This window comes from Chelonoidis abingdonii, chromosome 2 (assembly GCF_003597395.2).
Source record: "Chelonoidis abingdonii isolate Lonesome George chromosome 2, CheloAbing_2.0, whole genome shotgun sequence".
Lineage (NCBI taxonomy): Eukaryota > Metazoa > Chordata > Testudines > Testudinidae > Chelonoidis > Chelonoidis abingdonii.
Window position 1 is genome coordinate 44,935,744 of NC_133770.1, and position 18,710 is coordinate 44,954,453.

At 43.8% G+C, this 18,710-nt stretch overlaps 1 protein-coding gene across 4 annotated transcripts in view; it reads left to right on the forward strand.

Annotated features, from left to right (window-relative positions):
• NMT2 (N-myristoyltransferase 2) overlaps nt 1–18,710 on the forward strand; it is a 55,203-nt gene that overhangs the window by 11,659 nt on the left and 24,834 nt on the right. For 3 of the 4 annotated variants that reach the window (XM_075062319.1, XM_032806342.2, XM_032806333.2), the window contains exons 2-3: nt 4,130–4,265; nt 16,250–16,394. In XM_075062319.1, coding sequence (XP_074918420.1) covers nt 4,130–4,265; nt 16,250–16,394 — 281 coding nt within the window. The remainder of the gene's footprint in view (nt 1–4,129; nt 4,266–16,249; nt 16,395–18,710) is intronic. The other variant, XM_032806350.2, reaches the window with a different exon arrangement.

The following is an 18,710-nucleotide window of genomic DNA, read 5'->3' on the forward strand; positions in this document are numbered from 1 at the left end:
CTCTGGTCAGGTGACAGCCAGGCTTACTGAACTTGTTAACCCTTTACAGTCAAAGAGATATAAAGTACTTCTGTGCTATTAACTTTCCTTATCTGTTTATGACATGCCAGTTCTCAGGATGGGCCTAGTACCAAGTAGGGAGGTAGAGACCCTGCACCATCTATTCCAATTCTGGCTCTGGGGGGTCCATTGAGTCTAGTACTGACAAGGGTGATGGTGACACCGACTCTTTCCACATTGGCAGTGTACCAGGCAGTTACAGACCTCCTCTGCCTTTCCATCCTGACCTCTCCCTTGGCCCAGGACTTTGCCAGGTCTGCATTGCTTATAACCCAGTTGGCTGGACAGGCCTCTAAACCCTTGGGTCTGCTGGCACTGCACCCCAATGTTCTCTTCCACAGTCTGTGGAGGAAGGGGCGGTACCAGAGTTGGTATAAGGGACCTCCTTGGCACCGGGAAATGCCTTGGCACCAATGCATATTACCATAGCGGCTTTCACTGCTCTCCACTTGGGCACCATCATCTGCTTTGGTACTGCCACTGACTTTGGGGTTGACAGCACTTCTGGCACTGGCGTATTTGGTGCCAACAGTAGTGTTTCCATCATCGGTGCTGGTCACTGCCTCATTCTGGGTGATGGATGAGTCAGACCAGATATTTGCTCTCTCAGGACCGGATCTGCCTTTGTGCCTGAAAACCTCAGGCTCCTCGGCATTGAGGTCGGGATCTTTCTCTTCCCATTCTTCATCACCCGACCCACTTTGGGGACCATTTATGGAGCACTATGGGCACTGGGATTGGCACTCATCTCACAGTCAGGATGAGGCAACTACTGGTCACCAATGCCCTGTCCTTATCAGTGGTCTGCGTGGAATCCATGGGACACTCCTGGGTTGTGGAGGTTGTGCTTCGCGGATTGCTCTAAGACAAGGTTGCCTGGCAGATTGGTGGTGGGAACTGTGGATCCACCACAGGTTCAGGCACCAGTGAGCCTTCCCTATATGGAGCCACCATTTCCAGCTCCACTGGTCCTGAAATGGGAGCCCGTTAACCACCTCCTCTCCATCCCCAGATGATTCAGCCTGGCTCCTCTTCTTCTCCAATACCAGAAGATTTTAAGGCCTATCAGGACCTTTTGTGGTACTTGTCTGCCTCCCTGGCCTTTCAGGAAGAATTCCTGCAGGAGGACACCCATAAATTAATGGATATCCTGCACCTCTCTGCTCCTGGGAGAATAGCTCTACTCAGTACTGGATTTACCATGGCACCGGGCCCATGCTCCAAAGGGGCCCTGGCCTGGCCACTCTTCTCTGCCCCCCACTCTCTCCTGCGGGAGAGAAAGCTTGGTGTGGCCGGCTCCTGGGGCCCTGTCCTGCTGCAGCAGGGCAGGCTCCACCATCAGCCAAGTTCCTCCCCCGCCGCTTCCCCCAGCGTACTGCATTCCCGCCCCTCCCTCCCTCACCCTGCCGCTGATCTGTTTGCCGGTGCGAGGGAGGGGGAGGAGCATAGCCATAGCATGCTTGCCGCTCAGGGGAGGAGGTGGAGAAGAGGCGGGGCAGGGCCTTGGGGAAGGGGGTGGGATCAGTCATACCCCTTCCAGCCCCCTGCCGCGAGCACCTCCATGAACCCATCCCACACCCCCAGCTCTCTGCCCTGATTCCTGCACCCCTACATACCAAGTCCCTCGTGTCCTGACTCCTGAATCTCCCTCACACACACCCAGCCCCCTCACAGCCCAACCCCTGACTCCTGAACCCCTCACACATCATCACCCCTACCATGAGCACTAAACGGGAGCTCCTGCACTCCCCCCACACACACACACGCATTCCCATATGCACCTTTCGAACCAAATGGGAGCTGCCACAGGTACGAACCCCCAACCTGTTCTTGCACCCTAACTCCCTCCCAGAACCTGCATCCCCAGCCCTGTGCTCAGTGTACCCCACCCTCAGCTCAGTGCAGAGGGAGATGAAGAGAGTGGGCTAGAACCAGGGAGAAGGTAGGTACCCTCTCATGTTGGCAGGGGTGGGGGGAGACACTGTTTTATCCCCTCCCTATCCCTGCTGCACTTGCAATTTACCCCCAGCCCCTGCCTTGCTCCAGTCACCAGGGACTAATCCTCCCCCAATGCCCCACTGTGCTTATGTTGCCCCTGGCCCCTGCCTCACTCCAGCTGGGACCAATCCTCCTCTCCAGCCCGTGCTCTGCTGTCAGGGTGGATAAAAATCAATGACTTTAAAAACAAAAACTAAAAAAAACACAGATTTTTTTTTTAATTTAAATATTTTTGAGGAAAAAACCTATCTAAAGATAGTTTTAATTAAGATACGTTATATCTCATCATGGAATAGGGATTATAAATTCTAATTCTATAGTATGAGAAAATATATTTATGTAATGTTTAAGAAAAGTTTTGTAAATGAGTTCCAGTAGTTCATGGATTAGGGACCCAGGGGCTTCTGTATAGATTATTTAGGTTAATCTTTCTATCTACTCAGTGTGGCTCAGTCTAAAAGATGCCATCAGAGTTGCTTATTTTTGCAGTTCTCAAACTGTGGTTTTGTGTCTCCAGAGGTCACATGCTTGTTAACAGCAAAAATGTTTTTAAATACATAAATAATATATAGTGGTGAGAAGTAACAAACTTCAACTCTGTTGTCCCTCTGCAAATTTCTGTACACAGAGTCAATCCCTTACCTCTCTCTAAATAAGTGCACAATTTCAAAAAGTTCAATAAAGAGAAGATTGTTGGGGGCGGAACAGATCTGGACAAGGAGAAGAAGTCTGGAGATAAATGTGAGAAGCGAGGGACATATGCTTTTTTGTTAAAATATTATGTTTACTGTTGAAGAAAAAAATCCAGAATACTGAACGTTGTTGTTAGTTAAATAAAACGATTTGAATGTCTATCTGGTGGTGTTCTCCTCCTAATACAGCCTGGCAAGAAAATCCTCCAAATATTAATGATTAACCTGTTGAATTGGAGATAGTTCACCTCCAATGACTTCATAAATACCTGCTTTAATTATCTTTGGTAAATGAAATAACCAAACAATCATTCATTTTCTGATATAGCTGTAAAACTCATCTGAAAAGTTTTGAAAATAAATCATTGTTTAAAAACGTATAGTGTGTACCTTCTAAAAATGAAACCTACATCTCTCTCTGAGTTGTTGGTTGTTATAACGTTAATATATATTCTTCACAAGAATGCCCTTTATTTAGAAATTCATGATTAAATCAAGTCTTCCTGACTAGTGATTTAAATCAAATCCACCCTGCCAACTGTGCTCTTGCCCCTGGCCCCTTCATTCCCCAGGAGGGGCCACAAATATGTTTGGCGCCAGGCCCACAAAAAGTTAATCTGGTCCTGGCTCTCCCTATCTACGATGCACTTCCAGAGCTGCAAAGATCCTCTGGAGTACGCCATCTTTGATACCGTCTACTGTGAAGGACATGGAGAAACACCATTTCATCTTGGTGCAGAGATTTGAGAGCTTTTACTCCCATCCATCCCCAGATTCCCTAGTTGCAACTGCAGTGAACAATAGGGCCTGACAGGGCAGGTTTAAGTCCACTCCTAAGCACAAGGATTCCAAAAAGATTGATTTAATGAGCAGGAGGATTTACACCTCCTCCATCTCTGGAAATGCGGATTGCGAACCAGCAAGCATTCTTGTCCAAGTATGACTTTTTACATTGGACAGTTATGTCTTAGTTTGTGGACCAGCTGCCCTGAAACCTCCGGAGAGGAATTTTGGGTATTTTTACCAAATGTGTGGTCATGGCGACTGCATACCTCAGGAAGAATGAAATCCATGTCTTCCCTTGAAGAAACACTTCATGTTTCTGCTATATAAAAGCCTAGGGGATGGCATTGACTGTTGTATGGTGCCCAAATGCCCTGTAAATTAGGGAACTGAATGGAAAGCAAATGATCAAGTTAACATAGAGAACTTTTCTGCAATTTACTCCTTTGTTTGTCCTGATTTTTTTCCCCTTAGAGTCATGTCTGACTGTTGTTAGTTTTCATATGTAGGAGTAGTGGTTTTCTAAATTTAACTTTAATGTACTTCAGGCTTTGTATTGGTTTTTCTCATTTCACTTTCTCTGAATTTCATGACAGAAGTCCTGGAGGGGATTTGGGAGCTAAAAAGAAGAAAAAGAAACAGAAGAGAAAAAAGGAGAAACCGAACTCCGGTGGCACCAAATCAGATTCTGCATCTGACTCCCAGGAGATTAAAATTCAACAGCCTTCAAAAGTGAGAGCCTTGTTTTATTTTAACTTTTGTGGTTTCCTGTGAAAGTGGGTAGTGCTGCCTTAACACTCATTTGAATCGGGCATGGGTAGTTTGGGTTATTGCCATGATTAGAAATGAAAGGACAAGGAACTCTGTGAGAAGGTAAGTATGTACAGTAGTTGACGGCCTTTAAAAAGCTGCCTCTGATATGCTGGTGATTACCAGGGAGATGTGTTCTGAGAAAGGAGAAGGTGACAGCTTTTTCAGTTGGTTAACATTCAGGTTGGTGGTGGCCTTGTAGCAAAGAATTTTAATCTGCACTTGTAATGTTTTTGTAGCATATTTTGTGTTTGATAAATTGCCTCTACTTTAGCCTCATTCTAACTTGTCCTGATTTATATCCAATTTCTTGAACAATACAGTGCCATCTGGTAGTGGATTTTAGTAGCAAGGAGGCAAGTCTATACTGACTGCTGCACTTTGAATTGGATCTGTCTTCAGCTGCTGCTGCTGCTGAAGAGGTTGTGGAATCTCTTTTACTGGGGATTTTTAAGAGCAGGTCAGACAAACACCTGTCCGGGATGGTCTAGATAATACTTAGTCCTGCCATGAGTACAGAGGACTGGATTAGATGACCTCTCGAGCTTCCAGTTCTGTGATTTTATTTTTGAGGGAAAATACCATACAATGAATCTGAGGAAACTTGTGGGTCATGGGCAGCCACACTTTGATAATGCAAGCCTCAGTTGGAGAAACAAGCAACCTGTGCCTTGAGGTCCACACCTAATTGGCATAAAATGGAGCCAGTTGCAGCTGTCCTCTTTAGTACTGAGATACAGTCTGGGGAGACTCCAGCTCCATCCAGATCTGTGCCCAGGGGCCGATTTGGGGGCCCCCTGCAGGAGTCCATAACTTGGGTAGAAGTGGGGGGGCCACCAGTGCCGTAACTGTGGCCCTGCCTCCTGCTCCTCCTCTTCCCCCAGGGCACCACCCCTGGCCAGGCCAGAAGCCAGAGCTGGACAGTGGTAGGAGCCTTCCAGGGAGCCTGGGCCACTGTAGGGGTAGCCCCGGACCCTCCGTCTGCTCTGAGCAGGGCCCAGGCTACCCAAAAACAGCTCCTAGCCTGTGTCCCCACCTTCCGGGGCACGCTGCTGCCGGTGGGACCCAGAGGAAGGGACTCTGGTCTGGCCTCCTACTCCTTCCCTTCCCAATGCCAGCTGCCCTTGCTGGGTCCTTCCTGCTCCTGGTGGCAGATTGCCCCTGCTGCCACCTGGGCTTTGAGCTCAAGGCAGCAATCAAGTGCAGCACCGCTCTTCCTGTCACCTCTGGCCTGACAATGCCATCCTGCTCTCCCCAAACTGCACCTATGCTGCTGCTGCACCTGCCCGAGACTACTATGCCCATGTTAAAAAGTGGGCAGGCATGGCACCCCTGGGCCCCCAGGGTATGGGGACCAAATGTTCTTTGTGCCCACGGCCCCAATACATCTTAATCCGCCTCTGATGTGGTAGTCCGTTTTTACTTGAAAGGCCTCTGCTTCAAATCAGAATGTCCTGTCACACAATGGGATATGTATCTTCCACAGGCTCTGTGTTAAATATGACATTGGCTGTGAGGCACCTCTGGGCTATGGACCATGCTTTGTCTACCTTATTCTAAGTAAACAGGGGAAAACATGACTTTTAAAAATATTTAGCTTAGAATCAGAGAATCCTAGAATCCTCAGGAGGTCATCTAGTCCAACCCCCTGCTCAAAGTAGGACCCATCCCAAACTAAATCATCCCAGCCGGTGCTTTGTCAAGCCTGACCTTAAAAACCTCCAAGGAAGGAGATTCTACCACCTCCCTAAGTAACCCATTCCAGTACTTCACCTCCCTCCTAGTGAAAAAGTTTTTCTTAGTATCCAACCTAAACCTCCCCCACTGCAACTTGAGACCATTACTCCTTGTTCTGTCCTCTGCTACCACTGAGAACAGTCTAGATCTATCCTCTTTGGACAGGGTCGGCTGTATGTTTTTTGCCACCCCAAGCATGGCAGTCAGGCAGCCTTTGGCAGTGTTTCTGCAGAAGGCCCACCGGTCACACGGATTCGGCAGTGGTTCTGCGGGGGATCTGTTGGTCCCGTGCCTTTGGCGTACCTGCCGCCGAATTGCCGCCAAAACCACGGGACAGGCGGACCTCCCGCAGAGACGTCACCGAAGGCTGCCTGACTGCTGCCTCCCGCGGCTTGCCGCCCCAGGCACACCCTTGTTGCACTGGTGCCTGGAGCCACCCGTGTCTTTGGAGCCCCCCTTTCAGGTAGTTGAAAGCAGCTATCAAATCCCCGCTATCAAATCCCCTCTCATTCTTCTCTTCTGCAGACTAAACAATCCCAGTTCCATCAGCCTCTCCTCATAAGTCATGTGCTCCAGCCCCCACATAATTTTTGTTGCCCTCCGCTGGATTCTCTCCAATTTTACCACATCTTTCTTGTAGGATGTGGCCCAAAACTGGACACAGTAGTCCAGATGAGGCCTCACCAATGCCGAATAGAGGGGAATGATTACATCCTTCGATCTGCTGGCAGTGCCCCCTACTTATACAGCCCAAAATGCCATTAACCTTCTTGGCAACAAGGGCACTCTGTTGACTTATATGCAGTTTCTCATCCACTGTAACCCCTAGGACCCTTTCTCCATAACTGCTGCCTAGCCAGTCCGTCACTAGTCTGTAGCAGTGCATGGGATTCTTTCATCCTAAGTGCAGGACTCTGCACTTGTCCTTGTTGAACCTCATCAGATTTCTTTTGGCACAATCCTCTAATTTCTCTAGGTCCCTCTGTATCCTATCCCTACCTTCATGCATATCTACCGCTCCTTCCAGTTTAGTGTCATCTCAAACTTGCTGAGGGTGCAGTCCACGCCAGCCTCCAAATCATTAATGCTTCAATCAAGAATTCCAAGTGATACAACTTAGAAACCTTACCCTGAGAAGTGAGCTTCATAGCACCATCATGTGAAAGTTCACAGACCATTGATTGTGCGTGAGAGGGGAGGTTGTCTCATCTGATTAATGCAGAGAAACTCATCCTTATGCCATTAGTCCCCCATAAGATTTGACAAGTGTAATAGTGTAATCTGTTTACGTCAGGGGAAAAATTGTGTTCTCTTTTGCTGGCATGCTGATACATTATGTATTGTCTACTCTAGGGCAGCAGTTCTCAAACTCTGGGTTGAGACCCCAAAGTGGGTCCTGACACCATTTTAATGGGGTCGTCAGGGCCATCTTAGATTTTCTGGAGCCCAGAGCTGAAGCCTGGGGCCAAGCTGAAGCATAACCCCCCTGGCCCAGGACAAAGCCCACCCCCTGGGGCTGAAGCCCTTGGGCTCAGGCTTCAGTCCTCGTTCCCCCCCCCCCCCCCCCGCCGGGGTCGTGTAGTAATTTTTGTTGATAGAAGAGGGTCACGGTGCAATGAAGTTTGAGAACCCCTGAGCTAGGGCTTTTTCAGTGTCCCCTCCAGTGCTATGCATGTGCTGCTTTTGTATTAGGTTTTGCATTTTAAAAAGTGTAGCAAGAACATACAGTATCACCAAGAGTGATCACTTTTTAGACTCCTCATGCTGTTTAATTTTGATTTTCTTTAAAGAATGGGCTGATTGGCATGGGTCTGCAATATAATACGGAGTAAACAGATTTGAAGTTAGTTGCTTATAGTAAGGTCAGCTAAAAGGATGTGAGAATTTTTAGTACCTTTCTAAAGTAAAGATGCAGTTCCTTATTATATTTTGAACTGTGTATTTTAATATACATAAAGTTTTTAATTCCTTTTTGATGAATTACAATAATACTTTGTTAATCCAAATTAATGTACAGACTTTTTTCCCTCAAGAAAGAGAATCTGTAGCCAATCATTAATTCTCCTGTTTTGGTAAGTCTGGCCAGCAGTTAATTTTTCAGCTACTCCAAGCAGGGTTTAATAGATTCATAGACTTAAGGTCAGAAGGGACATTTATGGTCATCTAATCTGACCTCCTGCACAACGCAGGCCACAGAATCTCACCCACCCACTCCTGTAACAAACCCCTAACCTATGTCTGAGTTACTGAAGTCCTCAAATCGTGGTATGAAAATGCTTTATATTTTCTTATTCAGTTGACTCTTCCAGGAGCATCTTCCTTTAAAACTATTTTAAGTACATTTCAGTGCATACAAAATATTTTTTAAAATGTCAACTAAGTAAAAATTGCTCTCCACCTCAAATGGGGGAACGAATATCACAGAATTAACTGAGAGATTTAACACTTTATAATCAAATGATATAGTGGTAGGGTGTGTAATCTGATTCAAAACAGGGATTATGACCTGTCATTGACACTATAGCCAATGGATCAGAATTCATTAGTTAAACTATAAAATAAAGATTCTGTAAATTTGCTAATCTTGACAGCCTCACTTTTAGGATGTCAGGAAGTAGTTGGCCTTTGACCTCAAGTTACATAGGGGCATGTTACACTTTCTGGGGAAACTAACTCTCTAATCAGAATAGCCAGATTTCCATCAAATCTGTAGCACCATGTTTCACGGATTGGTTTGTATCAGCAGCAAGCACAGTTAAGCTCTGTGTATGATGGCCAGGGAAGGCGGATAATTGTCTTTCTGCCAAGAATTATATTTGCTCACTATTCACCAGAGAGCTGGATGGATCATGCAAAGTGCTGATGAATGCCCTCAACTTCTGTTGAAATTCATGGGGATTGGGGTGCTCAGCGCTTGCAGTTTTGTGTTCATACTTTCTCTTGCAAATGTAGACTGGGTCACATTATGCTAGAAGTATGATATCCACATCTCTGTCATATGTCGTTTACTTATGCTCACTAAAACACCCGATGATTTGATGGTCACCACAGGGACAAAGCCTCGCTAATTCCACTATGTTTGTAGCCATTTTTATTGTAAATAGCATGTGAGATTTGATTTTTATTTAAATATATATGCTAATAAAAAGCCCCTCTTCAAACCTCTAGTGATTAAAACAAGAGGCCTTAATTTCAGATTCAACATACAGGTACCCATTTCACTTGTCTTTGCATTCACCAGCTCTGTTCCTGTCCACAAAAGTAGTAAGTAAATGGAGCTTTTCTAGCTAGATTTCTGAGCTGTTTTGGACTGTCAAGCTGGTCAAGTGCTGAGCAATATTAATTTTCTTTACTAGTCATGGAAAAATGTGTGTTTCTCCTTATTTGTGATTTTTGAGATTTATAAATTATACTGTGACTTTTGTCATTTGTTTCAGTCTTAAGGGAGTTTGCAGGTATTTTAGCTGAGATGGGTATTGTGTGCCTTTCCTCTAAGGTAAACATACAGGATCATCAGTGGCCTTGGCTACACTGGCACTTTACAGCGCTGCAACTTTCTCTGTCAGGGGTGTGAAAAAAGCACACCCCCCCGAGCGCTGCAAGATACAGCGCTGTAAAGCGCCAGTGTAAACAGTGCCGCAGCGCAAGCTAATCCCCATGAGGAGGTGGAGTACGCGCAGCGCTGGGAGAGCTCTCTCCCAGTGCTGGCACTGCGACCACACTCACACTTCAAAGCGCTGCCGCAGCAGCGCTCCTGCGACAGCGCCTTCAAGTTTCGAGTGTAGCCATATCCTGAGAGTGCTGTTGGGTTTAGGTGAGGGTGGGGGCTGAAAGTGGATGTTGAGATGGGACAGCAATGTAAGCAGCTTCAGCAGTCAGGAGACCATAGAAATACAAGACTATCAGTCTCCTATGACTTTTTCTTCTCTTGACTGACACATTTGACCTTTTGAACTTTTTGATGCAGGTGGGTTCCCAGCAGTAATGATTAGCAGTAGTAACATGTTGTATTCTGAGGCTGGCAACATTTAGGTGCCCAACTCACATTAGTTTTCCTATAGAAGTTGGGTACCTAGCTCCCATAGGTGCATTTGAAATTTTCTGCCTGCAAATAAAGGTGAGTAAGCTTTGTATATCGGAACATGCAGGTTCTTAAATTCAGTACATTCTTTATGTAGAGAATAGTGCATAGCAAGGCACGTGGTCATAATATAACTACTCATCTCAGGCACGTAATGAGGCTGAAGGCCATTTCCAGGATCTGAGAAGTACCACTATCTTAGAACTGTCATGTTTTTTCATTTACAGGAAGGTACTGTTGTCATTTCTGACTTGGAAAAATGTTTAGGCTAAGTAATTCAGTCATTTGGTTGGTGTCCCATAATCACAGGGGGATAAACTGTAGTTACTCAGATTTCTCCTTCCATTCTGCCTGTTTTATAAACACATTTATAAATATTCCAGTGAACTTTAAAAGTTTAAAGGACCAGAGATATGGATGGCTGCAATTTTAATATACTACTTAAAAATGTCCTCTTGAACTGTGCAGGGCTGCAACATAGTCTACATTTAAAAATTAGACTTAAGGGTGAAACTAGTAAAAACAAAATAACCTCCCCCCCATTGTATTTTTTTTTTTTTTTTTGTGACCTAAAGTGTCCATAAAGCACTTCCCTATTGACTCTCCCTATACCTACCTTCACTGTTCTCATGAGCAAACAGGGTGTTGAAATTCACAGGAATCCTGTTCTCCTAGGCATTTGTATTTGTGAGTACAAAGACAACTACAGCCAAGGGCGACTTGAAGACAGACTAAGGTTATTGAGCTACCAGCATGGACCACAGCTTTTAAGAGCAAATATTATAATTTATGTGGGTCTAGCAGCAATACTGAATAGGTCTAATCAGTACAAAGACATTGCTGCCAGTTTTCCCCAAAATCAGAAAACTCTTTCCTGTCCTCTAGATATTGAGGATTAAGTTTCTGAGTTCTGAACTGATCTTGCATAACTATTTAGGTGAAGCTCTGACTGGTTTTAGTTGGGGATTTGCATAAATAAAATATGTGGTGGATCTGGCAATATTTTATTTCACTGGGACTTTGGGGCTCTTAGGTTATGTCTGCATTGCAAAAAAACAAAAAACCTGCAGCATCAAGTCTCGGACCCCGGCATAATTCTACATCCTTTCCAATTTTTCAACCTCCTTTTTAAAATACGGGCACCAGAACTATATGCAGTTTTGTATTCTCAGTCTCGCTAGTGCTGTAAACAAAGTTAATGTAACCTCCCTGTCCCTACTTACTAGTTCCCTGTTTATAGACCCAAGGATTACATTAGCCCTTTTTGTACAGCATTACACTGGAAGCTCGTGTTAAGTTGCATGTTCACTGTGATCTCTAAATCCTTTTCAGAGTCACAATTTTCTGTAATACAGTTTTCCCTCTCCATTCTATAGGTATGGCCTGCATTCCTTATTCCTAGATGGATAACTTTGCATTTGGCTCCATTCACAGATTCCAAGGCCAGAAGAGACCATTGTGATCATGTAGTCTGACCCCTTGTGTAACACAAGGCCATAGAACTCCCTGAAAATAATTCCTATTAAAATTAAAAATGTGTTTTGTCCAATTTACAGACCAAACTGGAGCACTTGGTACAACTGCCCTATCCTCGTTATTATTTACCACTCCACCAATCTATGCATCATCCACGAGTATTAATCTGCAGTAATTTTTACATTTACTTCTAGCTCATTGATGAAAATGTTGAATAGGAAGGTATAAAACCCCTATAACTGGATAATTAAGCAATAACATGCCTGTGGGGTGAGTTTCTTCCTAACCCTATGCAGCTAATGATTGGGTTATATCTTTGTCTGTAATATTTTTGAATGCTCTGGTCTCTCATTTGTAATATGAATTCGTTCTGTAAATGTAACATGGAAAATATCTTGTTTAATATCCTGTTGGCGCAAATACATATAGGAAAGGGCATGTTTGCATGAAACTTGGTTTTCAAACTCTCTGCATTGACAGAATATTGTCATCACAAAAGGTGCCATCTGGGAACTTTTGTACTGAAGAGAGGCCTTTTACTTCCCACCTGTTGCTGTCTAGGCATATATGTAGCAGTCCTTACACAGCCCGCCTTGCTTTCCAAAATCTTATCTTTGCATTTTGCCTCTCTGGCCTACAAACAGCATGTCTGTCCTTGTACTCTGTGTCTGTTGCAGGCTACAATGTGAAATTAACTTTGTAGTCTTTTATTTTGCAGCCTGCAATATGTGCGAACACAAAGAAACAAAGCAGCAGGAGGAAATGTCATAGAACACAGACAAGGAGAGTGGCAAAAGGCAGTCTTCCCCCCAGATAGACAAATGGAGAGCCACAAAGAACTAATAAATGTGTGAGCAAAGGCAAAAAAAAAAATACCTGTTCTGAGGTATAAACGTAAAGTACAGTGTGTATATTCTGTATTGGTAATTCCACTCCATAGCCCACATCTTTGTTCTGTCTTCACTTGCCAAGCAAAACTGGACATAGTCTCTTTGCTGTAAGTAAGCCCTATCCATGTTCTAGTCCAGGATGGTCTTTGTCCACAATCTGTTTGTCTTGAAGTATTATCAATGTTTGTTCTAATCACAGACATTTCCACAGCTGTTTTCTGTGTTTTTTAAAATGTCAGACTTGAGGATAATGGCATTTAAACAACTATCTAGATAGTAAGTAGTAGTTAGAGACATTTTCTAAATGATGGAACACCTTAAATTGAATAGTCAGGTAATTGAACTTATGGTTACAGTTTCCTTATGGTAGCCCTCTTCCAGTTTTGTCCCATTTATTCCATCAATGACAGGTGGCTACTTGGATTTTGGATAGGGTGACCAGATGTCCTGATTTTATAGGGACAGTCCCAATATTTGGGGTTTTTTTCTTATATAGACACCTATTACCCCCCACCCCATCCCAATTTTTCACACTTGCTATCTGGTCACCCTAATTTTGGATAATGCATAAACTGCCCCCAGTAACAGTCTCACCAAAAAAAGTCATTAAGGATCAAAAGGAAGTGTGATATCAATACACTTCAAAATGTCAATGATTCCCTATTCTTTCCAACTAGTTCCTCATCTGTTCAGCATATCTGCACATGTAACAGAATGAACCTCCTCCACAACTCCTCCTGTGGCATAAGGGAGGATTCTAGGCACTGACAAAGCTTCACTTTATGCAGAAAAGGCTACCAGCTCCCTCTATACATCAGATAAATTTCCCTAGGATCACATAAAATTGTACATTTTGCTTTATTCTTTCAGTCTTTGTGCCATTCCTCCCGAGAGTTTAGCCAGTCCCTCTTAACTGCAGGAACTTACTCTAAATTGAGAAAGCAGATATTGCTTTCCAGCTTACGTGTGTTTCTTCAGAAAATTTTCCTCCTTTATTTGGAGAAATAAAAAGGAACTGGAAACAAATTTCATACCACATACCTATCACTGAATCAGTTGCAAGGAGTGAAGAACCCTTCTCTCTTGGGAAGAAGGACCATCATCCATAGGCTAGTCATGCTTATCGTCAGAATGATATATACCTTTTCTGCCTTCTCTTCTATATTATGTCAACAGATTCCTTATTTATAATGGTCATTTATTATTGGCATAGAAATAGAATAATGATCCCCTATTAACAGGCTGGCTAGCCTGTCAAGAGGAGTTGGGCTCAGCCTCACTTGTGACTTTAGCAGTTAACCTCCAGCTTATACTGATCTGGTGGCTCAATTACAATTAGTGATCTAAGCTATGAAAGGCTTAGAGAGAACTACATAGAGAGGGTTGAGAACTCAGTGAAAGAAGAAACCCAGGAGAGAGGAGCCTAGGGAACCCCCTCTCTTTGGGAAGGGCCTAGTGAAAGCAGGCTGGAGAAAACTACAAGGAGCAGGTTGGATTCCTGTGAGAGGCCCTGACCTAGAGCTTGTAAGAAGCAGGGAAGACCCTGAAAGAAGCTGCTAGAGTAGAAAGGGAGGCAGAGGGCAAACCTGCTAGGAAGAAGGGCTTCCAGGGAAAAAGACCTGGGAGGCAGTGCTCAGCCAAAGGAGCAGAGAGAGAAATCTGCCGTCCCCAGGAGTAGGGGTGAAGAACAGGGAACGTCAGTGTAGCCTGAGAGGAGCAGGAAGATCTTTTGCTTGGATAATGGTGTAGATTCTGTAGTTGGACTTTGTTACCCCATAAGGGGGAAGAACTGAACTTAACAGATCACCTGGCCAGAGAGCTAGGTCATGGGAGACGTACAGAGAGAGGCCATCACAAGGCTAAAGAAGTGGTCAAGAGGGATCCTCCCCTGCACACACTGCCACTTTCTGATACCAAAGGGGTGCTACAGTGGTGAGTGGAACTGCTTACACTGCTAAAATAAAATCAATCCAAAATACTAATATTGACACATCAGAATTGATATTTGATTAGTCCGTGTACTGGTAGGCATTAAAAATCTCTCTACTTCCTTAGAAACCTTCATACTAGACCAATGGGAACTATATATATTGATCTTTAGTTGAGAACAGTGATCCATGTCACTATGATTTGGATCTAGAAATAGGCTTGCTTTTCTTTTTCTTTTTTTTTTTTTTTTTTCTTGCTGTAACAGTGTTGACATAACTGGGTGACCCAAAGCCCATAAGTAAATAAATGTTAATGCACTGACCTTTCAGGCCAGAGAACACTTTTATTAATATGTTCATAGTATTATTTTCACAGGAAAGTCTTGTAATACTTTAGTTAACTAGAGAAAGTGCATAATGTTTAGAGGATAAAAATATATATTAAATGTTAAGACATGCAGGCTTTTTTGAAATTGAAAGTTCTTAAACTATATGCAGTAGATCTGCCTTTGAGATGGATGGTACTGAAGCCTGCTGCTTGTCCATATTAGTTGTAGCTTGTGGTGTTTTTCTCTAGATGAGTCCTAGAAAGGAAGTAAAATAATGAAAGGATGACAAATTAATATGGAACTGAGAAGCAGGGAGCTTGTATATTCAACAGTTGGGATAGAACACTTTAAATAATATATGTAATCTAATCTAATCTAAAGAATGTATTTTGCCTTGGAGAAAACCTGGGGTGAAATCCTGTCTCTCCTGAAGTTGATGGCAGAACTCCCAAATCTGCTCCAGGAAGGTACTTTTCTTAAGAAAAACAAAAATACCAATATCCCTTCAAATTTATAACTCACTGTGCCTCTCACTGGTTTGTTGTCTGTATACACTACATGGGCAAAATTCTTATTGAAGCTGTGAGTGCTCAGCTTTATCTCTGAAATGAGGATTTAGATGCCTAGTTTTAACCACCAAAGTTAGGAAAGTTTAGCCCTAGCTTTTAGGCTGTCTGGTTGGGGAGATGGTTCTGTAAAAGTCTCTTTCCTCTTTAATTAGAATTTTAGTTTATTGTATCTTTACTCTTGAATCCTCCCTTCATTTTGAAGCTTTGCTAACATCTGCAAAACAACATTAGCTGTAGCACTGGGCAGAATGGACTTAACACATGCATTTTTTGTACACTGAAAAGTAAAGCAAGAATTAATCAAAAGAACGTCTGACAGAACCTCAGTAAACATTGAAATATGTTGCAGTATAGCATAACAGAAATATGGAATAGTGCTGACTTTTTTAAGTGATGTTTTACAGTATCTATCTATCTTAAATGACCTTATGTGCATTACTATTAACACATTAGATTGTTAAACCTGAGGGAATTTTAAGTCAGCTTTGCTTTTAGCAGTTTACTCTGTTTTACCATTTCAACTTTGTTCAGATGGAGCGGTGGAAAAAAGAGTGGTTAGCTTCACACTGTGGTCCTCATACAGTAGCATAATGCTGCAGTGCTTGTGCTTCAAACACTGTAAGTTCTTTATTAAATGTAAACAAACTATTTTGAGGATGTTTAAAAATAATTAAACTACTTTTAAAACAATGGAAGTTTATAAAATTGTTTTTCCCCCAACAAATCCTACATGTTGGGCCTGAGCTCCTTGGCAGTGCCTCACTTAAGGTGGGAGCAAATATACAAAATGCTATCAAAATATCGTTGAAGCAAGTGACATGAATATGGTGTCTGCACTACTTTTTCAGTGTGTATGTAGTAAACAAGACTCTCTCCGTTGTTGTCTCTCCGTACAGAATCCAGCCATTCCAATGCAGAAGCTGCAAGACATTCAGAGAGCTATGGAGCTGCTCTCTGCATGCCAGGGACCAGCAAAGAACATTGATGAAGCAACCAAACGTAAATACCAGTTTTGGGATACGCAACCTGTACCCAAACTTAGTAAGTTTAACTGGGCCTATGTATAAAATTGACCCTAACAGTAGCTAAAGGGAATATGTTGAAATTTTATTGTGTATTCCGTAATACAGATATAAAGTTGGACTGCTTGGATATATTCTTTATCAAAATGTGTTAGGATTCAGTAGTCACTTCTGCTCTTTGCAGCCATCTGAAATTACTGATAAACTACTGAGGTGGGTAGTTTGGAGGAAAAAAAAAGGTATGTCATGAAATATCAGAATCAGTTTCATATATGAAAACAGGAAATATGCTATTGGAATGATCCCACTTGGGCTAACTGGGGTTTGAACTTGAGAACTCCAGGGAAGAAAGGTCTCTAGCACTTCAGTGAAAGGAATAACTTAATTAGTTGGTAGCAGCAGTAGACTTTTAAACTGTTATGAGCCAGGTATCAGAGAGGAACAAAGACCCACACTATGCTGGTGTGGGATACACTGTTTTTGCATAAATTGATGCTAATTACACGTCTTTCCCATGCATAACTATTTTGTTCCTATTTGTTCACCTGCTTCCTCCACTGCATACAATTCTTATCTGTAGTCCATCCTATATACGACAGTGTTTTCCTTCCTCATGGTTTTGGAGGCAGTTTGATTGAAGACTTCTTTAAACTGATTCAGTGTCTGTCTTCTGCACAGCTGTTGCCCATCTCCAACCACCCCCACTCATTACTGCTATGGGTGAGTGCAGTTGCTGACTCCTCCACCCCTGGAAGAAAGTCCTATTTCATTAGTCTCCTGTAAGACATTACTGGTAATTCCAGGAACTCTTCAGTGCCAGGGAAGCTTGAGGACCTTGCAAATGAAGCAGTCCCTACCATCTCTTTCAGCAGTGGTTTCCACTGACCATTTTCCTGCTCCTGAGCCTGGTTCCCTATTCCAACACTCTTGAGGGATTGAACTGCACCACCTCAGCACTCTCAAGTCAGATAGTGCAGTAAGTTAATGTCACCGGTGTAGTAAGTTAATGTCACCAGTCCTAGCTGGATGCTTAACCTCTATGCCACAGGTTAAATGAGTTCTCCTCACACACTGTTCTCCCTCTCTCCCAATAGTTAATTATTTCAATAGCCTTGTTATTTTGACCCTTTTCTCTTTCTGAAGGGCATGATGCAGAAGAACCCTCTTAAAATTACTATCTATTGTAACATTTGGGGTTCAACCCCTACCAGTAAGGGCTTGTATCACTGCCTGCCCTTAAATGCTATGCTTCTGCATACCTTAAATGCTATGCTTCTGTGTCTCAGAGTCCTGGCACTGCCAGCCAGCCTTACCAGCATGCAAGTCACACCCTGGCTTCTTCCACCCAGTTACTTTTTTGCAGAGTGAACCCAACGCCCTTCCAGTCCCAAATTTCTCCAAAACTGTCTGCCAATTGGACAATCAGCAGAGGTTCCCAGAATTGTGAGTTCTCCGAGTGCTTGCTCATGTTGATTCCATTCTAGGTGTGTGCCCATGTGCGTGGTCGTTGAAGATAATTGCCTTAGCGGTATCCATAGGGCCAGCTGTGCCACCCCCTTCAATGCCACGCTCAGGCGTCGGTATATCAGGCACTGCAGGCCCTATGCCCTCTCAGTTCCTTCTTACTGCCTGTGGTGGTTAGTTGGAGCACCTTTCCTTGCATAGCAAGGTCTAGAGGTTTTGTCTCTTCTCACTTCGAGCCTTAGGGTCTTGTAAATAGTTTGTTTATTGTAGTTAGTGGTAAATAGGTAAGTGTAGTTGGAATTTAGGGTATGTCTACACTGGAAACTTCAAAGCGCTGCCACGGGAACGCTCCCATGGCAGTGATTTGAAGTGCGGGTGTGGTCGCATGCGAGCGCTGGGAGAGAGCTCTCACAGTGCTCCTGGTAATCCACCTCCACAAGGGAATTAGCTCTGAGCGCTGGGAGCCTGCCTACGCTAGAGCTTTAAAGCACTCAGACTTGCTGCACTCAAGGGTGATTTTTCACACCCCAGAGCCAGCAAGTTAGAGGGCTATAAAATGTAACTGTAGACAAGCCCTTAGAGTCTCAGTGGGAGCTTTGCCCCAGGCAGGGCATGCCCCGGTCTCCGGGGTTTAAGTCCTGCGTGGACTATAACAGGACTGTGCCTGTAAGTGAACCCCACAGTAGCTGCCTCAAGTGCTTGAGGGAATCGCATGTGAAGGACAAGTGTCATATTTATAAAACTTTTCCACCCAGGACTCAGAAAGAATGGGATATTCATTTGCAGGCTCTCTTCGTGGATTCTGCCCTTCATCCGGCTTCCGAGCTGTCCCACCAAGACTTATCTAGTACCTCAGCCTCGATGCGCAGCA